Raw genomic sequence first — 25,176 nt, 5'->3', positions numbered from 1 at the left:
ATCCAGTTGTCGACATCCTGTCCCTCCAGGCCAGAGAACACACCTGGGTCACGGTGTGGGGCAACCGTGACGATTGGAGCAGTCGGACAAGCCGAAGCCGTTGCAGAGGCGGGCTCGTCACCGGGAGGCATGGTGACAAGCTTGGTGTGCCGACCACTTCGGAGTTCCGTGGTGAGGACGGGGATCGCTGACCTCCACCAGAAATATTACGTGTGGAAAGACATAGACGAAAGATGCTATTTACACGCTATTTACACTGGAGCCAGGCTGACATTCGCTCGTGCCAAGGGCACTGACCAACTTCTTCATCGTTCGATGATATCGTAATAATATGGCCACCTCAAATGCACGTCGAGCCTAGCTGCTGTAGCTTTCTCCATCTGCTGTAGTACCTGTGCTTAGGTTAGTGCACTGTCCGTCTTCCCGTTTTCTGCATTTGCTCTACGAGCATGGAAGTGCCAACTACAAAGACATACCGAGTTCATCACGATGCCGCAATTAAAAGGAAAGGGATCACGTGTGCGGACACGGATGGAAATCGGGCCGCATCACGGGTATTCGGAGTTCCCGAAACTTGCGTGCGAGACTGGCGCAAAGAGGAGAGGCACTCTACACAGGCGGCTGCTATGCACAGCACAGCCGTGCGGCCCCTATCTTGAAAGCAATCTGCGGTGGAGACAAGAGTCTGCGCATCTAGGCGCACCACGCTGTTCTTGTCATTTAGTTTGCGTCGCAGCAAGAGGCTGCACAAAGATCAATTAGCATCCCTCCTGCTACCGCACTTCCTCACTCCAGCGTTTAAAGAGTTTCCGCAGTCACTGAGTGAGACGCGTTCGTGCTTGTGTGCGCATGACACCGTGCTTGTTAATTTAGTTCGTAAGCGAATGTTTAAAAGTTTATACGGCCGATAAAACTACTATCCTTACTTTTCGTATAGCTGTCTACTAACTTGTTAGTGTAACCGATGCTTCGCCTTTTGCACGAAACTGCGACTTTTTCTCTATATTGCAACTTCAGTGCCTTGAGAGTAAATATGTTTTTTCCAAATGAGAGAAAGTTGTATTTCTGTATTAAAGAGTGAGCTGCGTGGTACTGTAAAGGACTTTTCTTTCTTTAAGTCACGGCAGACGGGTACGCGTTACAATTGAGGGCATTTTTTTTTCATTTTTTTGGTCATGAAAAACAGGTGCGCATTACAATCGAGGGTGCGGTAGAATCAAATAAATATGGTACGTTATGACATGTCATTCATGTTATGTATACATGTCATGCCCCCTCATGCCTCTTTTGATATATACCGAGTCAAAGAAACGACCACGACAGCATCACAACGTAGGAGGCTTGATAAATCGGTAGATACACTCGGAACGCTTGAAGATTGCAAAGAATGCTTTGCATTATAAGTAGGAAGGGGATGACGCCAAGCTGCTAGCCACTGCAAGTAGGCCTCCTCTGAAATCACCCTACCTTCTCTCCGGGCCCTATCTGTACGTTTACTTTTTGGGAGTAGGACCTTTATGGTTTCGACTTTTTAAAAACGTTTCTTGGTACACAGTAGCTTTTAGTGGTGCCTTGGTCACCACCAACCTTGTGCCCTGACCACGCACTCTACAGCCTGCTTACTCCTACACACTTTCTGTGTGCTCAGCAGCTAGAAATTACCGCTTGCACATCACATGGTGAAGGTCTAATTCTCATAGGGTTTTCCTTCACACAGTATATTTAATGACTAGGCTTCAAGATGGTCATATGATGATCACTTCTAATCCTTTTCTGTCCTCTATTCTTGGTGCTCGCGCTCAGCACGATTAATAGACAATATTAAAAATATTAATTAACAGCCAACAGCAATTGTGTCCATTCTGTGGACCAACTGGGACTTAAAAAATTCTCAGTGCCTAGAGTAATGTTCGACAACTGAAAAAGCAAAAAATCAAACCGGACCTTCTGTGGCACTCTCGTGATCATAATTGAAAAGTGCCATTATGTAAGTTGAGCCTCTTATTATGCAAAATTTTAGCAGCATCCTCATTTATTTACAAGGCCAGCATTCACACTGCACGGTGTCAGAAAGGACCGAGTTTTATTCTGAGCTGCCAGAAACACATGAATGCACCACACACAAACCAGTATTGAAATTTCTCTAAATATCCTTTTTGGAAATTTTGTCCTTAAGCTAAGTAGTTTTAGCAGTGCCAAGACCACGGGGCATCGTGATTTGGTTGTTGCTAGATAATGTGATGCACAGGAAGTAAAGAACTTTCTAATGTGCTTGTTAAGACTCTTCTACATAACTTTTCTTTACTATTTGGCACTTTTAATGTCAAATAAATTTTTTCCCCTTTGCCCGTGCTACACATTAGCCTTGTATGAAGGTCATGTAATATTTTATAAGTTCAATTCACGAGAAAGTCTGAGTGAGTGAAAGTCTGTAGTGTAAGTGGGCCTGCCCTAGTCTGGTTCTTGCAAGTAAATCCAAGTAATCCTGGCTGAGAAGAATTTTGGCAAGTCTGAGTGGGAGTGAGCCCTAAGCAAGTCCTATGGATGGCGCCAGCCCCTTGAGCAAGAAGTACTCGTACCTTCGACGCAGACGTACTTCCACTGGGAGCGCGCCGTGCCTGATGCACCGACCACCTCCGTGCGGCTGATGGGTGCGCCCAGTCGCACTGAGGCACAGCTGCGCGAGAAGCCAAACCGGTTGGCAAAGTAGTCGACGAAGCCCACAAACAGTGCGCCCAGGCTCTGGGTGTTGGCCGAGCGCCAGGGTGGCAAATCCTCACCCAACCGCAGCAACCGCACGTCCCCGTCACTGCGGAACTTGCTCTGCATGTACAAGTCAGTGCCACCCATCGTTACACACGCGATGCGGTATCCTGTCCACTGTGCGCGGCATTGGAAGCAGTACAGCTTCATTTTCCTTGTCTCCACTTGCTTATTGACTAAGCCTGGGCATAATTTAAATCTCGGTGCCCCGCGCCTTTTGTGTGCTGAGCTTTCTGATATGCGTATGGAGCTCATACACTGTGGCGGTGCATTTCATAAGAAACCGTACACGTTTGCGCAGCAAACTTTATGTCCCCACATCCACACCATTGCTATGTGTTTGCAAGCAACTGCATGTAATTCAGCCATTTCACCACTGGCTTGCTGCACTACAGTTTACAAGTTTCACTTTTCCTTCACAGCAGCAACGAATTTCTTTTACACTGAAACTGTGGATGAACACACTTGGTTGCACGGCAACACCATTTCAATTATACGAGTTTCACGGCACTTGGAAAAATATTGCTATAATCTTAAATTCCCACGATCCATAAAAAAACACAATTACTGAAACCACAACAAAGGTAGGAAAATTGTGATGATTAACGGTGAGTAGGGTCTACAAGTCCTTAACCCTTTCGCTGTCACGGACGTACCGGTACGTCATCGCGCTCCCCCCCCCCCCCCCCCCCCCCGGTGTCACTGACGTACCGGTACGTTCTCTATCGTGCGTTCAAAATTTCGCATGTGAGCGCAAAGCAGGCGCTCCTGGATTGGCCACGCCATCTGTTGACTCTTTCTACAAGTTCATATATTCGCCCCGACCTGTGTAAGTCCATGTATTGAAGAGTACGGTGCGACTGCCACTCCCCACTTTCTCTTTGCTGAGTGGCGTGGTGGCTCCGCGTTCGCTGGATCATGCGTCGCGCGCGTGTGTGTTGTGTCGGCTGCGGCAGGCAAGCGGGGGGCCCCGACGGGCGAACGCGCGGCTAGCGCCGGCGCAGTGAAGGAGACACGGAGCTAACTGCTCCCAATGAAAAGCGGAACGAAGACTCCGCCGACCCGCGGCTGTTTATTACTTATAAAGGCTTCACCTGCTAGATGGCACCTCCCGATTGGTCCAAGCTTGTCACATGACAGAAGGGGGGTGCGCCATCTAGCTAAGCAATTACAAAACATACATGTGCGATGACACAGAGATCTGACAGGGGGCGACACTATACTACATCATCCCCCCCTGGAAACAAAGCGAGCATACAGTGAAACGCGCACACAAGACGCGCACTTAAGTCCAAAGACAAATTCAGTTCGTTCCCCCCCACGTTCACACACACGTGCACCAGATGCACACAAGGCACGCACTTAAGTCCACAACAAATTCAATCCATCCCCGCCCAAGTTCACATACACGTGCACCAGTCTTGGGCACCAAAACACGGGCAGTCACTCAAAGTCTGACAAGGAACACGGCACAAAACTCACTGCACCGCAACAAGGAGCACATTTTATACCTGTGTTAATGAAACATGTGGACTGTCTCAACAAGGCCCCTAGCCGTGGCATTTAGAAGACGGAAATACGCTCTACACTACATAAACAAAATCATCGAGCCACGGAGGCCGTTTTCTGTCACGATGAGGACGCGTGCGTACCTCAGAAGAACTTTGGGGGTTGCGACGTGTATCGGTCGACTTTAAAGACCCAGTCGTCCCACTACTATTTACCTCCCCCTGGTTGGAAAACTGAATGTGGTTGTCGCTCAAAGCTGGAGAGGGTTGCCCAGGAAGCTCCTCTCGAAGTCCCAACAAGTCCTGGGAGGCTACCAATTCCCCAACGGAATCGGAGACGACTGCTGACTGTGTAGACTCTGAAGTGATACAGTCAGACGCACAACTTAACTGAAGCTTATGACTACGAGAAGACGCTGTCACTACAGACAAGTCATCGGAATGACTATCCAAGTTTGAATATGAGTACAAAAAATCTTTATCACTTGTACACAATGTACTACCTGCTGGATCCTTCATCACTACGGTTAACTTAGACACATGCCACGTCTGCGCATCACTGAGTAGAAAAGTAGATGGTCCTATCTGGGCCTTGACTTTACGAGGTTTACTGTACTTAAAGAATCCTTTCCTGTTAAATCTTATTCTGACGGTGTCTCCCACCTTGACACGAGTTGCCTGAGCACCTCTACGTTTGTCTACGTACTGTTTAGTCTGAGACTGTTTCTGCAAGACCCTTTCTTGAACTTGACGCACAAGACTGTCCTGTTCTCGTAGATCTACACAGAGCCGCATGGTTCCATCCCTCTTGCGCACCACCACGAGTGGAGACACCCACTCAGTAGCCTCGACGCGCTCGATGACGTCGCAGTCCTCGAGACGTCGCAATTCATGTGTGACCTGGTCACGGAGAGCCAGGGGTAGTCGGCGCAACTTTGAAGATACTGGTTTCGCATCTTGCTGCCGATGAATTCGGTGCACAAAGTTGTTGGCGAGGCCCGACTCGTCACTGGAAAGGTGATCAAAACCCGGAGGCACACCTGTGGGGCTCTGTACTGAAGGAAGCGATGGTAGACGACATGTCAGCGACGTACCGTCGATCTGTATGCCCAAGCGTTGGATGGCGTCTAAACCCAGCAGTGATGTTCCTGTAGTCGTTACGTGGAACGTGACGGAGCATGACCTTTGGAAAAACTGGACAGTGGCTTGAAACAGGCCTTGAATGTCGATGCATTGCTTGGAGAAATTTTTCAAGTCCACTGTTTGTGACAGTCTGTGCTGTCGACCAAAGTGCTTTCCAAAATCTTCGACAGTCATCATTGAGACAGACGCTCCCGTATCCACCGGCAGTCGCATGGAGACGCCGTTCACTACGACTGGAACTTCCAAATCTTTTTTAGTTTCCAAGGTGCTCACCGTCAAGACAGACGCGGACGGCTGTCCTGTGGAAGTTGACAAAGACCGCGTCTCTGCGGAAGAGACGTGCTGGACAGTACGGGTTTTTCGGCATACTGATGCAAAATGGCCCAACGTGTGGCAGGCGTTGCACCGCCGGTGCCTTGCTGGACAATTCCTGTACGTTGCAATATGCTTCGTGCTGCCACACCGATCGCATGCACCACGGTTCCCGGAGGAGCCATGTGCGAAATGTCGGCCCTCTTGGCGGCTTCCCGGAAGAAGTCGGTCGTCTCGGCGGCCTCTCGGAAGAAGTCGGTCGTCTCGGCGGCCTCTCGGAAGAAGTCGGTCGTCTCGGCGGCCTCTCGGAAGAAGTCGGCCGTCTCGGCGGCCTCCCGGACTACGTCGGTCGTCTTCATGGCCTCCCGGACTACGTCGGCCATCTTCATGGCCTCCCGGACTTCGTCGGCCATCTTCATGGCCTCCCGGACTACGTCGGCCATCTTGGCGGCTCCCCGGAAGAAGTCGGCCATCTTGGCCCGCCGACGGAACGCCAAGTTGAGATGCCTCGATTCTTCGAACATTTTCGGAGCCGAACGCGCGGTTCGCTCGATGCAAGGCTTCTAACGAGCGTCCAATTTCTTCTGCCTTGTCCAGGGACAGGGTTTCGCCATGAGCCAGCAACTTTTCGCGAACGCTGACGTTCGCTACCCCATGTATGATTTGGTCTCGGACGCGCTCGCCATAGGTTGTGCCGAAGTTGCACTGTACCGCCTTCTCCTTCAATGCGGTCACGAATTCCAGGAATCCTTCTCCCTCGAACTGTTTTCGACTGGTGAATTCGTGCCGTTCCGCCAGGACATTTGTTGACGCGGCGAACAGCCGGTCAAGCCGCTCCAAGAGTCTCGGAAACTCTGACGCTGGCGGGACCGCATCACTTGACGTTGACGCTGCGCCGGTCGACTGCCTTGCTGCTTCACTTGACGGTGACGCTGCGCCGGTTAACTGCCTTGCTGCTTCCTGCTCCTCGTCTGCGAAGTACTTCCGTTGTCCCTCACGCCCGAGAGCGCTGACGAGCGCGGACGCTCGTCGCGCGTCCGTCCAGTCGCCACCGCCGGCCGCTTCGAGGTGGGCCTGAAAAATTTTTTTCCAGCGATACCATGGAATTAACGGTGGCCCGGGCAATTCCAGAAAAACGGGAAGGTTCGCCGTGAAAGACGCCATGCCCGGTAGCGTGCAGGAGACAGTGCAGAAAACAAGCCGGAGCTCGCAGCAGGAATGGGGCAAGGAAGAACAAAGGGGGCGAGAAGGCCTAGGCTCGGAAGCCTCGCGACGCCAAGTGCGTCGGCGGCGTTTGCCTGCCGTGTGGACACGGGAAGGGTCGCTTCACTTACGAAGCTCGTTGGTTTCCCGGGGCTTCGGTCGGAACCGCTGCGGGAATCCCATCCTCGTCGCCAAAAGATGTTGTGTCGGCTGCGGCAGGCAAGCGGGGGGCCCCGACGGGCGAACGCGCGGCTAGCGCCGGCGCAGTGAAGGAGACACGGAGCTAACTGCTCCCAATGAAAAGCGGAACGAAGACTCCGCCGACCCGCGGCTGTTTATTACTTATAAAGGCTTCACCTGCTAGATGGCACCTCCCGATTGGTCCAAGCTTGTCACATGACAGAAGGGGGGTGCGCCATCTAGCTAAGCAATTACAAAACATACATGTGCGATGACACAGAGATCTGACAGGGGGCGACACTATACTACAGTGTGGTTATGGGTTCAAGCGTTGTTCTGTAATCTCCGCTGGTTTGAAGGTTTTTATTTTTCTTCTGTTGGTGTGCCTGCTACGGCGCGTCAAGTTCAGGCGCACGTGCCGTTGCCTCTCCAAAAAGGGTGACTCGATTGCTGCTTTCGCTCTCTTGCCGCACCCTCGCTTCCGACTAAACGTAAAGCCCTTCGAACTTTGTTTAGCCATTTTCCATCTCCCTCTGTCTTCTTGATCACGCAACGTCCCATTTCTCTCCGTTGCGCAGGCGACTGAAAGTGCATCCTCCCTGCGCGCGGTTACTTTCGGATGGCTCGGCGCGCGGGACCTTTGTCTGCTCATGGGAGCGGTGGCTGAATTCCGATTCAGAATACGAGCCGAGCTCGGATTCGGACTCGGACAAAGTCGCATGAGAGGAAGAGGGTTCCGCATCGTCAGATTCGGATGTTGAACGGATTTTATAGTCAGGCTGATGATGATGATGATGTTTACTAACAACAGCTGCAGAACACTGAAATGTGCATATTGCATTGACTATGTTATTTGTATACCAATCATAATCAAAAATAAATTGCTATGTTCATTCCCTGTTATACTCGTTCCCTGAAACCAAGCCGACACTGGGGGTGCGTCACGGCCAGAAACGTCCGACAGCGAAAGGGTTAAAGGGGGACACCAAAGCAAAACACTAAAGCATTACTAGGAGAAAAAAATGAAGGTCAAAGTTTTGGTTTCTCAATTTGGCGCTGAATTCTCAATGCTGGTACGTCACTGTGATGTCACAGATTTCAAAGTGCTTTTTTTTTATTTTGGCCGCATTGGCTCAGTCAGCAAAAGTTCCCCATGCTTGCCATGTTCAACCGGTGGGTGAACACAGTGTGGCACTTGTGTATCAACAAGGCCCACAACGCCAGAGCGAGCTGGCGCTCTTGGGAAAGAGGTGTCCTTGGTTATTGCGCTCACCAAGAGGCGCATGTTTGACATTGTAAAGAGTAGTTTACCGAAGAAATCATTTTTTCCTTTAGCATCCCTTTAATGGCTTTCTGCACCTATTTTCTCTAAACAAGTAGGCATTTCTGGAATACGCACAAACTAGTGCCTCTTTTCTTCGTGTACGCTGTCGACCGTTGCAAGTGCTTTTCAAGTGTCTTCAGCAGGTTCATGGAGACCGACTCGGCGACCGTACACTGCGCTGTACCTTTCTTGCTCTGAGAAGTCTCTTGAAAAATAGGAAATTCTTAGCCCACTGTAGTCACTCCAAAAAAAAAAGTTTTTCTAAATTCTAATCACTCTGAATTTTGCATCCACTGCGATTGCATCAGCAACATTCGACTGTAATGAGGCTAAACATGCATGGTATTGCAGTTAAACCTCGATAAGCAAAGTAGGTGAAATCAGCAATTTGCTTTGTTACATTAAAATTTCATTGCATTGAAATTCAACCTTTTATGCAAATGAATACAGCCGCCGATCGATTTTTCTTGCACTGGAAGGGGCCGTAGAATTTTCCTAATTATAGTTCAATAGAAAAAAAAAAGCAAATTTGAATGAGAAAACAATTCGAATTGATGAATTTGGGAGTCGGCAACGAATGAGATGGTTTCGTGCCACGTCGATGATACCCTCACACAGGCGGTACGAATTAAGTGAAGCTCGCCCCGCTTTCGCATCCACTCCACCCCCACGGCTGATAATGTCGCTCGCACTGGAACGACTATCACGAAAACTGCCAGTAGCGGGAAGCAAATGCTTCGTCTGCCTCTCGCTCCAACGGGTCACCAAATTCGAGATTACAAAACTCTCAATACTAAACGTGTGGGAAGACAGCTTACATGATGCCACGCGTCTCGACACACCCACTCATTGCACAACCCGCAGATTAGCTCTAAAGCAGAGTGCGTGGCTGTGTGTGCACTCAGCCGCACTTGCAATCATGTGCAACCACGGCTGAGACCCGCACTGGCTTACCCCCCCACCCCTCACGTGCACTTGATCACATTACCACGATGGAGCTCCCCTCCCCCTCTTTCCCTTTGCTCGCGCGGGGAGGCAGCACTCGTTCGTGAAGTCACCATCTTTCTTTCTCACCCTCGGACACTTTCACTCACAACTAAAGCACAAAGTGCGTGGGACGCAATAGGATCTTATCGCACGTGGACTTTATACGGAACATGATGCGGCTTCCCTTCGGGGGTCGCTCTTGTGCCGTGTGTGATTTGAGAAGTGCGTTTGCAAGCACCTGCTTGTAATTCAATCATCTGACCATCGGTGCCCACAAAAGTTTCCATTTATTGTCTCTGCATTCCTTTGCTGCGGAAGTGAAATTTCGTTACACTGAACTCGCAAACACACTTCGTTATACTGAGGTTCTAATTACATGGTGTTCTGTGGACAAGAGGTTATGAAAAGTTAAATACTTCATTATATTGCCACATGGTGTGGCACAGCAAGGGGACTGAAGTAGAGGAGAACGAGGTTCATTCGGCATCGCTCGTCAACGGTTACGTTTCGTAAGTACAAACGCCTGGATCCCCATTCATCGTGTGTACTTCAGTAGGGTATACGCGACAATTTGGTGGAGCTTTCTGGGTACACCCAACTTATGCAGGAGACCCCACTGGGCAGCAAGAACCTCGCACAATTGGAGTTGACTCCAGTTCAGCGCACAAGCCGGTGAATCCGAGGCCTCGCCCCAGAATTTGGAAACCTCCAAGAAAAAGTGATGACTACGACCACTGCGACTTCTACGGAAAGGGTGACACCGACTTACCTAATGCTGCTGAACCCCCAAGTGCCGACGGCTTTTCATGGCAACACATTTCAAGACGTGGAAGACTAGCTGGCAGATTTCGAGCGCGTGGCTGCGTTTAACGAGTGGAACAACAACGCCAAACTCAGGAACGTTTACTTCAGCCTCCAGGATGGTGCTCGCAGGTGGTTTACGAACCGCGAAAGTGCCCTGTCATCCTGGCCTGAATTCCAGCGCAAGCTACTGGAGACTTACTCCAGCCCCGATCGCCGGGAAAAAGCGGAGCGAGCCCTTCAGTCACGCGTCCAAAAGCCCAACGAGATCGTCACAATGTACGTGGAGAACATGACGCGTCTCTTTCAGCGTGCCAATCCGAGCATGTCGGAAGAGAAGAAGGTGCGTCATCTGATGAGAGGCGTAAAGGAACAGCTCTTTGGCGGTCTTGTTCGGAATACGCCCAAGACTGTCGCAGAGTTCCTCACCGAAGCCACCGCAATGGAGAAAACACTTTAGCAACGGTCGAACATGTACAACCGACAAGTAAAAGCCGCCTGCACTCCGGATACACCGGTAGGCTTCGGGTGCGACGTCGCCTTGCTTTACGAGCTGATTCGCTCAGTGGTTCGCGACGAGCTGCAGAAGCACCATGGTACGTCGCCACCGCCAGTCAGTTCCCTCGCCAGCGTCGTACGTAACGAAGTACAGCAGGCACTGCAGGCATCTCTTTCCAGCAGTGAAGCGCCACCTCTGCCAAGTGAGTCCCGGCTCAGGACTTACACAGAAACCTTACTGAGCCCTGCCCAAGCTTTCGCACCTACTTATGTTGCGTCGCCAGTCACGTTGCAATCGGCGCAAGCCGCTCCGACAACTCCGCTACCGTACTTCGACGACCGCCGAACACCCGCGAGGAAATCAGAGTTTTGGCGAGCACCCAATCGACGACCGCTATGCTACCACTGCGGCGAAGCTGGTCATGTGTATCGAGAGTGCCCGTATCGACGACTCGGACTGCGGGGTTTTTCTATCGACTCGCCTCGACCTAGTTTTGGCCAGAGGCCTCCCGACATCGCAGAATTCATCGAACAACAGCGCAGGCCAGGCACATCGCAGAGTCAGTCACGCTCACCCTCACCGCGGCGATATTTCCCTGCTCGTGATACCAACTCGAGGACGACGCAAGGGAGATCACCAAGTCCACGCCGGGAAAACTGACGTCAGCAACCTTCCGAGGCGGGGCCGAAATGAGAACACGCCGCCGCCAGAACCAGTTCCCGCAAACAAGATCTCACTGGACATACCTGTGTTGATCGACAACAGAAAAATAAGTGCGCTTGTAGATACCAGCGCCGATTCTTAGTGGCAAACTGGCGACCGTTCTCAAAGAAGTTACGTTGCCCTGGAACGGAGCACCAGTTCGTACGGCAAGTGGCCACGTCGTCACACCGCTTGGCTTATGCACGGCGAGAGTAGAAATTCGCGGTGCTGCTTTCCCGCCACTTGTCTGGTTCTACGCGAGTGTTCCCACGATTTAATTCTTGGGTTGGACTTTCTCCGGGAATATGGCGCCATTATTGGCCTTCGCGAGTGCTGCATCACTTTCTCGACGCAAAGGGCAACAACACAGACCGATGCCGTTGGACACAGATCCGCACTTCGCGTTTCGGACGACAGCATCACAATACCGCCGCGTGGGAGTGTTATGGTTCCGGTCAAGTCCGACGAGCTACAAGACGGTGAAGCCATTGTAGAAGGCAAAATTTCTATGCTGCTGACCCAAGGTATTTGTGTAGCGTGAAGCCTTGTGGAACTTCGTGCTAGCCAGACAGCGGTGCTCGTTACCAACTTTATCTCTGAGCATCGGCACATTTTTCGTGGCACTGCCGTCGCCTACGCCGAACCATCAACAGACATCGTCGAGTGCTTTGCTTCTGAAGTGGACACAGACGACGCTTCACTCGGAGACATCGATGTAGACTCCGAGCTTACGGACGACCAAAAGAGTGCACTGCAGGAACTTCTGAACGAATTCCGCGCATGCTTCGCTCGGTCTACTAAGGTGGGCCAAACGCCAATCACGAAGCACCGAATAACGACATCCGCCGACGCACGCCCCATCAAACAACTGCCTTACCGTGTCTCGCCGAAAGAACGTGAGCCCAAGTCAAGGAGATGCTAGATGATGGTGTCATTCAGCCTTCGTACAGTCTGTGGTCGTCCTCGGTCGTTCTGCTCAAGAAAAAGGACGGAACGCTTCGTTTCTGTGTTGATTATCGATGCTTCAACAACGTCACCAAGAAGGACGTGTACTCACTACCACGTATCAATGACTCTTTAGACAGGTTGTGGCGAGCTAAGTATTTTTCGTCTCGATCTAAAGAGCGCTTACTGGCAAATTGAGGTAGACGAACGAGCCCGCGAAAAAACTGCTTTCATCACTCCAGATGCCCTTTACGAATTCAGGGTACTTCTTTTCGGGCTCTGTTCGGCACCAGCAACTTTCCAGCAAATGATAGACACCGTTCTCGCTGGTCTGAAGTGGCAAAGCTGCCTCGTCTACCTCGACGACGTGGTTGTTTTTTCGGCGACATTTGACGACCACCTGAAACGACTGCGGCAAGTTCTCGAAGCCATCCGATCGGCTAACCTCACCCTTAAGCCTCAGAAGTGTCATTTCGGCTACAAGGAGCTGATGTTTCTCGGACACGTGGTCAGCGCGGAAAGCGTTAGCCCCGATCCTGCGAAAACTGCCGCTGTAGCCTCGTTTCCAACACCGACCGACAAGAAAGGTGTCCGACGCTTCCTGGGCCTTTGCGCATACTACCGGCGTTTCATCGAAAATTTTTCGAAGATGACGGAGCCGCTGACTCGCCTCACAAGAAACGGTGTATCATTCGTCTGGTCCTTAGAGCAAGAGACTGCTTTCACCGAGCTTCGACAGCGTCTGGTGTCAGCACCAGTTTTGGCCCACTTTGACGAGGAAGCGGACACGGAAGTTCATACAGACGCCAGTAATGTTGGTCTTGGTGTGGTCCTTGTACAACGGCAGGAAGGTATCGAAAGAGTGATCGCCTACGCAAGTCGCACACTATCGCGTGCAGAGACCAACTACACCACCACGGAGAAAGAGTGTCTTGCCGTCGTATTGGCGCTGGCCAAATTTCGACCTTACCTTTACTGCCGCCCATTCAAAGTTGTAACTGATCACCACTTGTTATGCTGGCTTGCAAATCTGCGGGACCCTTATGGACGACTGGCACGGTGGAGTCTACGTTTGTAGGAGTACAACGTGACCATCGTGTACAAGTCGGGCCGCATACACGAACATGTTGGCACACTATCGCGCGCCCCTATCGACCCTACCGACCATGACATTGAGGACGATGGCGTTTTCCTTGGGGCCGTAAGCGTTACTGATTTGTCAACACGGCAGCGTGCAGACAACTCACTACGGCCTATATTCGAACATCTGGAGGGACGAAACCCATCAATACCCCGGCACATCGCTCAAGGATTGTCGTCTTTTTGTTTACGACATGGCGTCTTGTATAAGAAGAACTCCGCTGCCACCAACGAGACATACCTTTTGGTCGTTCCAGCAGACCTCCGTGCCAAAGTTTTATTTGCCTGTCATGACGAGCCTCCGTCTGGTCATTTGGGTTTTACACGAATGCTTGATAGAGTGCGCAAATTGTACTTCTGGCCGAAACTTGCCGAGTGTGTTAAGCAGTACGTCCAAGCCTGCCGTGAATGCCAGTGCCGAAAGTCGCCAGCTGTGAAGCCTGCGGGATTGCTGAATCTGACTGACCCACCTGGCAAACCTTTCGACCAGGTCGGCATGGATCTTCTGGGCCCGTTTCCACTGTCATCTTCTGGCAACAGGTGGATAATTGTTGCCACAGACTACTTAACGCGGTATGCTGAGACAAAGGCGTTGCCTCGAGGCACAGCTTCCGAGGTTGCCCAGTTTTTCATACAGAGCATTGTCCTACGGCATGGCGCCCCATCGCATGTCACCACAGACCGAGGCAAAGCCTTTACAGCGCAGCTCATTGAAGACGTTTTTAAAATCAGCTGCACAACCCATCGAAGGACAACTGCCTGTCATCCGCAGACAAACGGCTTGACCGAACGACTGAACAAAACGATGACTGACATGCCGTCTATGTACGTAGACGTACAGCACAAGACGTGGGACGAGATACTCCCATACGTAACGTTTGCCTATAACAGTGCTACGCAAGAAACAACACGCTTCACGCCGTTTTACCTCGTTTACGGCCGTGAAGTGCAGACTATGTTAGAAGCAATGCTGCCGTGCGACATCGACCACCTCGATTTCACACAAGATTCCGAACTCTTCGTGCAACGCGCGGAAGAAGCCCGTCAGCTTGCCCGAGTGTACATAAAGAAACAACAGAGCATCGATACACAACGTTACAATCTCCGCCATCGACAAGTCAAGTTCCAACCTGGCGATCAAGTTTTGGTCTGGACTCCCGTGCGCCGAAAGGGTCTATCCGAGAAGCTTTTGAGTCGCTACTTCGGACCTTACAAAGTGTTGCAGCGAATTAGTGACGTGAATTACGAAGTCCTTACTGACGGAAGCCAGCCTCCCCGACGTCGACAACCGCAATCTGAGATTGCGCATGTTGTGCGGTTGAAACCGTACTGTAGCCCCTAAAATTCGACATTTTCAGCCGCTTACGTTAGTTTTTGTTGTTGCTCGTCCCTCAGTGCCTTGTGACTATATCGCACACCACAGTGATTGTGACTATAGCCTATGTGTCCGTCCTAGGCTATCTCGGCGCTCTCGCGTCAAACCTATGTATGTTTTCATTCTTTTATTATTATTTTTTTGAGAGAGGGCACTGTCACATGGTGTGGCACAGCAAGGGGACTGAAGAAGAGGAGAACGAGGTTCATTCAGCATCACTTGTCAACGGTTACGTTTCGTGAAGTACAAACGCCTGGATCCCCATTCAGCGTGTATACTTCAGCAGGGTATATGTGACAATATCGCAAATTTCGTTATGCTGAAGTTCGTTATATCAAGGTTTAACTGTATATGGACATTAGGCAGAATGATGCTTTACATCAACAATTTTGTTAAAGATTGTTACATCGAGGTATAACTGTAACACCTGTACAGGAGTGCCAAGTTCTTTTTTTTTTTGTTTACTTGTGCAACAGCTGTTGCGTGCCTTTCCTTTCTGTGCAAGGCCATACGCTCAAGTGCATTATCAGTGTGACAAGGAAATTGTGACAAGTTTTCAAGAAATGAAATGCAAGCAAGACAGATGACGATCGGGGATGCCACTTCTGCATACACATTGAGGTGAGCAGAGTCAAGTAATGTGGGCTTTCTTCTTGTGCACTCACCGGCTGCATCTTTTGAAGGCTTGGTAGAACAGCCGGCTCACAGCCACCTGCATCAGAGTAAAGGCTGCCATCAAGCAACTACTCCATCAAAGTAATGTCAAAACTGCAAAAGCTAAACAGATTTTTGCAAGGGTAATTTTCCGAATAACATACAGTACAACCTGGTTTCTACGTTTTACCAAAAGAATGCGAGAAAAACCAAACTAACTGAATAAACGTACTACCAGAAGTCACTAGAAAATTTGGCAGAGTCAAATGTAGATGAGATCTACGTAATGCGAAGTGCTACGCAAATCGTGTTGGCCCAGGATGGCAACATGCACCGAGCTGGTGGGACACGAGCAGCCCGAGGCACGTGCCATCGTTTTTGCGGCTTTGGCAAGCTTACAGCTGTGCTCTGCACATTCGGCTTGGCTTAGCAGCTTTATCGGGTAGGGCGTTTTGGCAGCAACTTTTGATGTGCTCACTTGACGGGAATTGTTGTAGCATGAGACTCTGACGCACATCAAGGTGGAGCCCAAGCAGCACGAAATGTGCGTTGTCATTTTTTTATCGGCCAGAGCGAAATGCAACGCTCATTTCATACATTTTACACCACCTGCAGCTGGGTAGGGTGGCCCGGTCGGGTTATCGCTACGGGTTTGCAAGTACTCGAATATCACCAAACCTTGTACATTGATAAGTCTAGAAATGTGTATGTGCACCAAAATCTCACTTGTGTAAAATGCAGCTGTTAAAGCACCTGAAGTGGACAAGGGGATACACTAATGAACAGAACAGCAAACATTAAAATAATTTGATTTGTGAATCAAATGTCTACTATTTGATTTTTTTAAATATTCGATAATTCGGGGTAGCGACCCACACAATGCCACATGTTGCATGTTCCATAGTATTCCTTGTGCTCGATGCCACCCAAGTGAGCGTTTCACTTCGTTTTCAGTGCAAAAGAAGCACTGAGCACACTGCGAATGGGCCACCCCGGCTGATGCAGTGGCAGACTTTGTCACTGCGAGAGCATCAGCTCGATGTGGGGATCACCCACACAGCGGTGCCACATCAGCAGGGTCCGCTTATGTCGGCACAAGGTTCATCCAGGTTGACAAGACCAATCAAAAGGATAATGCGATGCCGGAGAGAGACAGGGAATGGCAACAAAAACTGCGTGTATTTAGAAAAGTGCAAATGCATCGACAGGCATGCAGATCATGTTGGATACGCGGTGACAAACTTCACACTGCTTCAACAGCCATCAACGTATTTGGGACGTGTGATCTCTGGACCGATTACTGATGAGCCACCCGTGTGAACATATTAGCGGCAAGCGTTCCACGACGGCCAGCAACGGATTTTTGTCACTGCTACACTGTCTAGGCCATTAGGCCTAATCTGCGAGGCTTCGTGGGCGTCGGCTACTAAAGTTATGGTTTGGTGCTGAATTGAATTGATGCAAATCTACTTGCAGCAGCCGCACGACACTTGGAAAGCTAACAAACTGACAACAAACAAAAGCTAGTGCACGGGATGACAACAAACTTATTCACGGACGTCATCTTTGTGACACACTGTACTGTACGGTGGTCTCTCGTTTCCCATGCCGTTCATACAAGCACATTGGTCCCTTTTTGTACATGTCACAAGACTACCTTTCATTTTAAATGGCGGGTGTGACAGCAATACTTTCTATGAAATAAAAGATTGCCACAAAGCATAAGTCTGCTATTAAACTGAGAACCTCATTGGTATTCAGAGCAACAGAACGTGCCCAATCAATTATTTCAGAGAAAAGAAGCACTTGATTCTATTCAACAGAAGTTTATTGATAAAAAAATTATTTTCCAGACTTTGATATAGAAAAACCGAGCTGTAATCAATGCTGACATACTAATTTGGTGTTCCTTTTAATAAGAGTAGACTGCACTTTATACAGTAGAAACCCATTGATACGTTCCTGTTGCATAAATTTTCCCTGCGCCAACGTTCGCAAATAAGAACACAAAAAATTACCCAATAGGGTTACGCTCATGTTTTACCAGTTCATACGTTCCAGAAAAACATGATTTTCTGGCACCGACGTTCAGTACATCGCCAAACTGCGATCGTATGATACATTTTCCAGACACTAGATCCCACGTAAACAAGAAAATGCACAAGGTGCTTGCAATCAAGAACAATATTGTGAGGCTCGAGGGCGAACGACTGAAGGCACACGGGCACCGTCTCTTGGTAATTACATGTTTAATAACGACAGTAATGGAAAACACTGCGGCGCAACAGAGCGACGCTCGCACACGCATACAAAACGGTCATTCCACGGGCAACACGTCCAGTTCTTGGCAGACTCTGCTGCCGTCTCACCAGGCGCCCTCTAGTAGGTTGAGGACGAAATGCTAAACGGAGCAGCTGTGGGTGCTGCCATCTGTCCAGAGACACAGAAGATAGGCAGTGCGGGATGGCTGACACCTCACATCCCACCCCCTCCTTGGAGACCAGGTCCCGTGGTCGTAATGTTCGGCAGCCTCATCTGATTTCAACGATGTGTCGTGCTTATCCTATGCTGTCTCAGCATTGTTTTCAGGCACTGCTTTGGGACTTTCACCCACCTTCTTCTTTTGTTCACTGTCCTTTCTGGATCGCTTTGCTATGTGGTTAAAGACATCTTCCTCCCTCAGGCGCTTCATTTTTTGTTTCTCCTTAGGCTTGGCTTCAGATTTGCCCTCTGACTGGGCTCTCAACACAACCTTGGGGCGGGTCGTGGCCTTAGGTTGTGCCTCACCATGGGTCTCAGGCATTGAGCTTTAGGATCTGGCTGGGCTTCAAGCTTGGCTTCAGGCTTGGCATCAGGCTCCAGCTCAGCTCTAATCTCTGATAGAGCTTTAGAGTCATGAAGGGCTTCAGAACCGGCCTGTTCTTCAGACTTGGGCTGAAGATTGGACTCGGGCTGATCATCAAGTTCAGGCTGCACTTCAGGCTGAGGATGAGCTTCGGACTTGCGTTGGGTTTCAGGTGAAGCTTGGGCTTCAGAAACAGCTCCAGCTTCAGAGTGAGCTTCACAATGGTCTTCAGACTTAGCTTGGGTTTCCAACTCGGACTGTGGCTCAGACACCCAAGCTTTGCTTTTACCTTCGACTTGGGTTCGGCATAATGCTGGCCTGCAGGCTTGGAATCGACTGTGCCCTTTGGCTGAGCTTCGGCCTTTTGATGAGCTTTCACCTTTGCAACTTGCACTTCGACCTTTGGCTGGGATTCAGACTTCGGCTGGGTTTCAGACTGGTGCTTGACTTCAGCCTTCAATTCTGGCTCTGCTTTGGTCTTAGTAGATTTGTCGTCTCGTTTCTTGATCTTTCCCTGATGCTTTTCTTTTGCCTGCTCTTTCTTGGGCTTGTAAGGTGGTGGAACAACCTTGGCCTCAGCTGCTTTGATGGCAGCCACGTCATCTTCTAACTTGTCCTTAGACTTGGCCTTCCTCTTCTCCTCAGATGCCGTTTTAGGCTTCGCTACTGGCTTTCGTTCAAGTCGGTCAAATGCCTTGAAAAGCATGTCCTTTACCTCTACTATTTTCTGTCTCTGTACACGGCCTTCAGGCTTCTGTAGAGCTTTCTTTTTCACGGGCAAAGTTTTGTCAGGCTTTCTCACTGGGGCCTCTTCCTTTTCCTTCTTTTTTGATGAAACCTTGTCTACAATGTTCTTGTTTTTCTTTGTGACAGGATCGCTTTTGGGTGTGCTGTCTCCTTCCGAAACAGTACTGGCATCCATGTCGGGGGTGCTCAGTCCTGCCTCCATCTGCTTCTTGTTGTCTGCTGCTGCCGGTGGTATTTGGTCCTCCCCCTTGGCCAGAACTGGGCTTTCCGAACCCTCATCTGTTGTGGAGTTGTCTGAACAGGGGTGGGACTCACCAACACTGTTGTTCTCAAGTACTGGTTCACGGCATGCCAGGGACAGCCATGGCGGTTGGTTGTTATCTGGAAGGGGTTCGAGCTGTAGGCCTCCAGTGGTAAAAAGCGTTGAAGCCAACAAGGGCTGGCTGTGGAGAAATACGGCATTAGACATTCTTGGGAAGATTTTTTCATGACAAAAGAGGACGGTCTTTGTGAATGGGTGGTGAAGTTCTGTGGGTTTTGGTGGCTTGCCTGAGCAGCTTTAAACCAGACTTCTCCGAGGATCAAGGGTAGGGGGCGTACTGGAAGGCACTGTCACATCTACAATTGCAGAGATGGGCCCAAGTGAAATGCAAGTCGACATTGTACGTGCAGGCATCACTGTAGCTCCCCCCACGACAGAGATAGGAGGCTTTGTCCAAGGTGACAAGGCAGATGATGGGACAAGGTCTTCAATCAATATGGTTATCTTAGAGCCACTGTCTGGGAAGGCGTCGACAGTTCCAACACCTGTTACATGAGCTTCTATGAGAGCGCACTGCACGAGTGATCCCTGTAGGCAAGACATGGCCACAGTATGGGGATGGCTGTTGTCTGGGAGTTGTCTGGCTGCTGTCTGGGACTTGTAGCTTGGGGTACAGGGCACCTGGGAGCCAGGTGGCCTAACTGTCAGCATTTGAAACACGTGGCTATGCTGAGGTCTTGGCCACTATGATATGCTGGTGCACCATACTAAGCGGAGATGGCAGCATACTTGGCTTCCTGCCAGTGCATGGGCACGTCGGCAATGCACTGGCGTGGACGTGAAGGCGGTGGAGTGGTGGGCTGTTGCCTGGAGCTTTGAGGCGGCTGGTCTGAATTCTTGGGTGTTGATGACCTAGGCGGGTAATCACGCTGCGACTTGCACTGGGGCTCGGCAGGCAATGGGCTGGAGTAGGTCTGCATTCAGGCGTGCTGAGCGCATTTGTCGAGATTGATGCACGTCGCCATAAAGTCGCTTATGGTAGAGGGTTGATTGGCAGTGATGGCAGCGATAACGTGCTGCTCACGTAAGCCTTGAAGAAGGTAGTCGATCTTCTGCCCCTCGGAAAGCTGGACAGGGCACTTTTCCACCAGTCGCAATTTCGCGAAGGCGTATTGGCGGAGATTCTTATTGGTGGGTTGGTTAATCTCGAGGACGCGCTCCTGCCACTCGATGAGGGAAAGCTCAGAGGAGAAAGTGTTGTTGAGCGCGTTGCTCCATTCCTGCCATGTCACATAATGGTGGCCGAATGTCAAGTGCCAACTGCGAGCTGTACCCTTCAGTTTGCTAGAAGCGATGAGGCAAGTAGTGGTGTCATCCCAAGAGGCGAGCTGTTGCACTCGACGCACTTCGTGAAGCCATGCGTTGACATGTCTGGGGGATTCGTGAAAGTGTGGAATCGACGCTGAAAGGTCAGGCAATGTCATTACAACTGTCGAAGGCCGGGGCAAGTGCTCCATCAAAGCCGCGCGGGCTTGAATAGTGGCGAGATCTAATGAAAAGCTTGCGGCCGACGGCATTTAGTCCGGCGTCGGAGTCTGTTCACGGTTTGTTTGGATATCGGCGTGCAAGCGCTGAATAAGATCATCTTTCGTACCGGACGTGTACAAGTTGCGTTTTTTGAGTTCTTCTCTGAGAAGCTCTACACTCAGGCGAGACATGGTCGCCGCATCCAATTCATGCCAATGAATTCCAGGCATAATGAAGTATGGTTGTGGCGACGGTTAGCTTGAGTCGAATGCCGGAGTAGGCTTAGCTGTGTTTCAGAAGTTCGAACGGCGCTATAGGTTTGGCTTAATATAATGCGTCGAACAGTGCAAAGGCTTAGAAGGCTGTTCATGATGATGTTAAATGGCTCGGAAGGCTTCGCTTACTTACTAATGGCTTTGGAGGCTTTGGTTACTCGATCATCGTCGGACAAAGAAGGGCTTGACAAGATGCCAAGATGCAGATATGCAGTTGCTGAGGCTCGTCGTCGACTGCGCCAGATACGAGGCTCGAGGGTGAACGACTGAAGGCGCACGGTCACTGTCTCTTGGTAATTACATGTTTAATAAAGACAAAAACGGAAAACACTGCGGCGCAACAGGGCAACGCTTACACATACACAAAAAACGGTCATTCCACAGGCAACATGCCCAGTTCTCTGCAGTCTCTGCTGGCGTCTCACCAGGCGCCCTCTAGTAGGTTGAGGACGAAATGCTAAACGGAGCAGCTGCGGGCGCTGCCATCTGTCCAGAGACACAGGAGATAGGCAGTGCGGGATGGCTGACACCTCACAGTATATAGCTGCCCGCTGCGGAAACTTTACCGCAATACTCGCCCACACGTCTCGCGTGAAAATGACGGTGCGCACAGTATCTTATTCCGGTACCAGCAAATCTCTGCCCAGGTCGTTGCATGCCGCTTTCATAGCTATCACCACCAAACTTATTGCGATAGGCATGTTCGCCTACCTGTTTTACAGTGTGTGGTGCGTAGTGCCAGTGGTAGCCTAAAGCACACTTTTAGTAGGCGATAATCCAAACGTGCCGCTGTTCCCTGCTGCAGGCGGCAAGATGTAGCCATCAGGTTTCACTTCGGCAGCATCGCCCACCAGTTTGATTTCGTTTCGGTTTCCCGTCGCCCTCTTTGAAATAACACGCAATAGGAAAACAAGATGCGTCTCGGGCCGCGGGAGCACCACCAGCTCAATGTGCGATGGCGTCTCATGCCGCAACTATCAGCGCAACGCTTCGCATTACGTTGATGTCAACAATAAATGAGTCTGCCAAATTTTTTTAGTTAGTTCGGATTGTACGTTTTGCTGGTTAGTAAGTTTTTCTCACGGTTTCTTCTCATGTTTCTTTTTTTTTTTTTTTTTCAGAACTTATGAACGAGGTTCTACTGTGTATCTTGATTTTTATGTACTTCAGTTACTGATCGCCTGCTACATTCTTGTCATGCAATGCTAGAAGACTCCCAAGCATGTGCAGCACTGTATTTTCTTGCCCATAACTTGTAAGCATGAAGATTTGTGGAAAATTTTCTGATATTCGATATTCATTTTCTTTTGTTCGATTCGATTTTACGCCTACTGCTCAGTATTTCCAGACACTTAGTTATCGCCATTTAAAGCCATGCAGTATGCTTCCAATGGCACTATGCCAGATGCGTTGTGACACAAATAGGTGAAGATGCTTATCATAACAGGGTTGGCGGTGATAGCTGTAAATGCAGCATACAACGACCCGCCAGAAGTCTTCCTAGTACTACTGCAATAGGCAAGTGAATGCACGCCAGCATTTTTACGTCAAACGGGTGGTTGAGTATGCAGGGAAGCAGCTTTGGCTACTGTTTTCGATCATGTGTGCATTGCACCTTTTGCCATTCACAACGTATCTAGTGGCCGGAAAATTTATCTTACCATGACGGTTTGGCGATGTACTGAATGTTCGTGCTCAAACATTGTTTTCCAGCAATGTGTCAACAGGAAAAAAAGAAGTGTAACTGTATTGGGTCATTTCCTATGTTCCTGATAGTTGGCGCCATTGGTATGAAATGAGATCATATCAACAAGGTTCTACTGTAATGTTGTCTTTCTAATACAATCAGTTAGTAGGTGGTGTCTTCTTAATTGGGAGTAATCTCAACATGTTTCACGTAATATATATATATATTGTGACACAGCAGTTGTCACTACGTTTATTCCGAGTCGAAGATGCGGCGAACCGATCACGCCGCATGGATCACACTCGAGAGCCAGCCTCACAAGCGATGATGAAGAACCCCATATGAACCCCACATGATGATGATCATGAACAGATGACAAAGAATAGCTTATAAATAGCCACACTAATGTCCACTCGCGCGAGAGCGGCCATCCTGGCCGCAATTCAAAGGGGCAGCGAACGCCTCGTGAAAGGCTTCATACGGGAAATGTGGACAACCTCAGCGGCGCGGCAGCGGCAGTCATTTGGAACAATAACTGGTACCACGCGATAGTTCACCGGAGAAGCCTGCTCCAAGACTTTGTAGGGGCCGATGAACCAAAGCTGAAACTTGTCACACAAGCCAGGAGTATGAACTGGTGTCCGGAGTAGCACTTCCTCGCCAGGGTGGAAGCACATGACGCGATGAGAGGCGTCGTAATGCTGCTTGCGGTCCTGTTGCCGTGCTTCGGTGCTGATGTGGGCGAGCTGGCGACAACGCAGAATGCGGGACACATATTCTTCACAGGAGGATGGACATTGATTGACAGTTGGCACGAAGAAAGAGACATCAAGACAGGAACAGGGCGAACGACCATAGACAAGGTAGAATGGAGAGTAACCGGTCGTGCATTGAACGGCGGTATTATACGCAAAAGTCACGAATGGCAAAATTGCATCCCAGTTTCTGTGATCCGGTTCGATGTACATGGCTAGCACGTCTGACAGCGTGCGATGAAATCGCTCTGTGAGGCCGTTAGTTTGAGGATGGTAACTGAAGGTAGTCTTGTGGGTGGTTCCGGAGGCTCTGAGTACTTCGTCTACTACAGTGCAGTCCACTTATAACGATAGCACATATAACGATATATCGGTTATAACAATGGGTCGACATGAGAGTGTCATTCTATGCATTAGGTCTATGGGGGAAAAAACCATTTATAACGATAGGTTATTCACCGCATATCGGATCTAACGATCAAAATTTTGCAGTCTGGACGGCGTTTTCCGTGCCAAATAATCGTAACGTTTGCGTTGCTTAGTTCCCTGAAACGAACGATGTCGAGACGAGGCGATGTTTACCTCCGTAAGTTCGTATCTGCCGCCATTACCGCGCAGCGCGTCTCGCCCCGCCCGCACACGAGTAGGCGCAGCCAACGTTGGCGCTAGCTGCTTCATGCGCGTCGGCCACAGTCGCTCCGAAAGAGAGAGAAAGAAAAAAAGAAGCGACAAGCAAAGCGGCGCGGTGGCGCCCGTCCCGCGTCTCTCTCGCGATAGCAGGCTGACGCCACCGAAGCAGCGTGCAACCAACGGTTCAACCCAGTTCGAAGATGGCGCCGACAAAGCGCAAAGCTGTGTCGCTTGACACGAAGATGGATATTTTGCAGGACTCTCGATGCGGCTTCAAGGTGAGCGCCCTCGTGAAGAAGTATGAGCTCGTCCAGTTAACGATATCAACCATCTTGAAAACCGGGAGCACCGCGATTGTGAAGGCAGGAGCTATCAGCGGCCATTCCAATCAGCGGAAAAGGGGTTAGAGACCCTTTGTACGCCGATGCTGAAGAGGCGCTTTACCAGTGGTTCATCACCAATTGCTTCAAGAAGGTGGGCTTTGTGCGTAAGGACAAACTTCCCCAACCCGCTGAGACCGACCCGGTGGAAGTCGCTGACATAACCGAGCTCTGGGAGCTCGTTCCTACTGGTGACACAGGTGGTGTGTCGAAGGAGGAGTTTTTGACTGCAGACAGTGCTGCCTCGTTCTGCGATGAGGTCACCGACGAGGCGATCGCCGAAGATGTGCTGTCTCGACAGACGCAAAGTTGTGCGACGGTGGCGACGGCATCAGCGACAGTGACAACGAGATCGACAGTGGCTCCTTGACCCCGACCACGATGTCCACGCAAAGTGCACTGTCGTCGATCGACTCCTTAATTGATTTTATGCATGCTAAAGGATTTCCGCCAGTGTTCGCGCAGCAGCTGGAATCCATGCACACCGCGGTTGTGAAGCTGAAGCTGTCGCAAAAGCAAGTGCAGATTTCGG

The 25,176-nt window shown here is 50.2% G+C and overlaps 1 protein-coding gene across 2 annotated transcripts in view; it reads right to left on the bottom strand.

The window, feature by feature from the left end:
• The window catches only part of LOC126536378 (poly(A) RNA polymerase GLD2-like), a 149,676-nt gene that overhangs the window by 5,233 nt on the left and 119,267 nt on the right, over window positions 1-25,176 (bottom strand). For both annotated transcript variants that reach the window (XM_050183314.3, XM_055073131.2), the window contains 2 exons: window positions 15,548-15,594; window positions 2,580-2,823 (listed from right to left, as the gene is read on the bottom strand). In XM_050183314.3, coding sequence (XP_050039271.2) covers window positions 2,580-2,823; window positions 15,548-15,594 — 291 coding nt within the window. The remainder of the gene's footprint in view (window positions 1-2,579; window positions 2,824-15,547; window positions 15,595-25,176) is intronic.

The sequence above is a fragment of the Dermacentor andersoni genome, chromosome 3 (genome assembly GCF_023375885.2).
Source record: "Dermacentor andersoni chromosome 3, qqDerAnde1_hic_scaffold, whole genome shotgun sequence".
NCBI classification, from domain to species: domain Eukaryota; kingdom Metazoa; phylum Arthropoda; class Arachnida; order Ixodida; family Ixodidae; genus Dermacentor; species Dermacentor andersoni.
The sequence above is the reverse complement of the archived record's forward strand: the minus strand, read 5'-3'. Positions and strand labels throughout refer to the sequence as shown.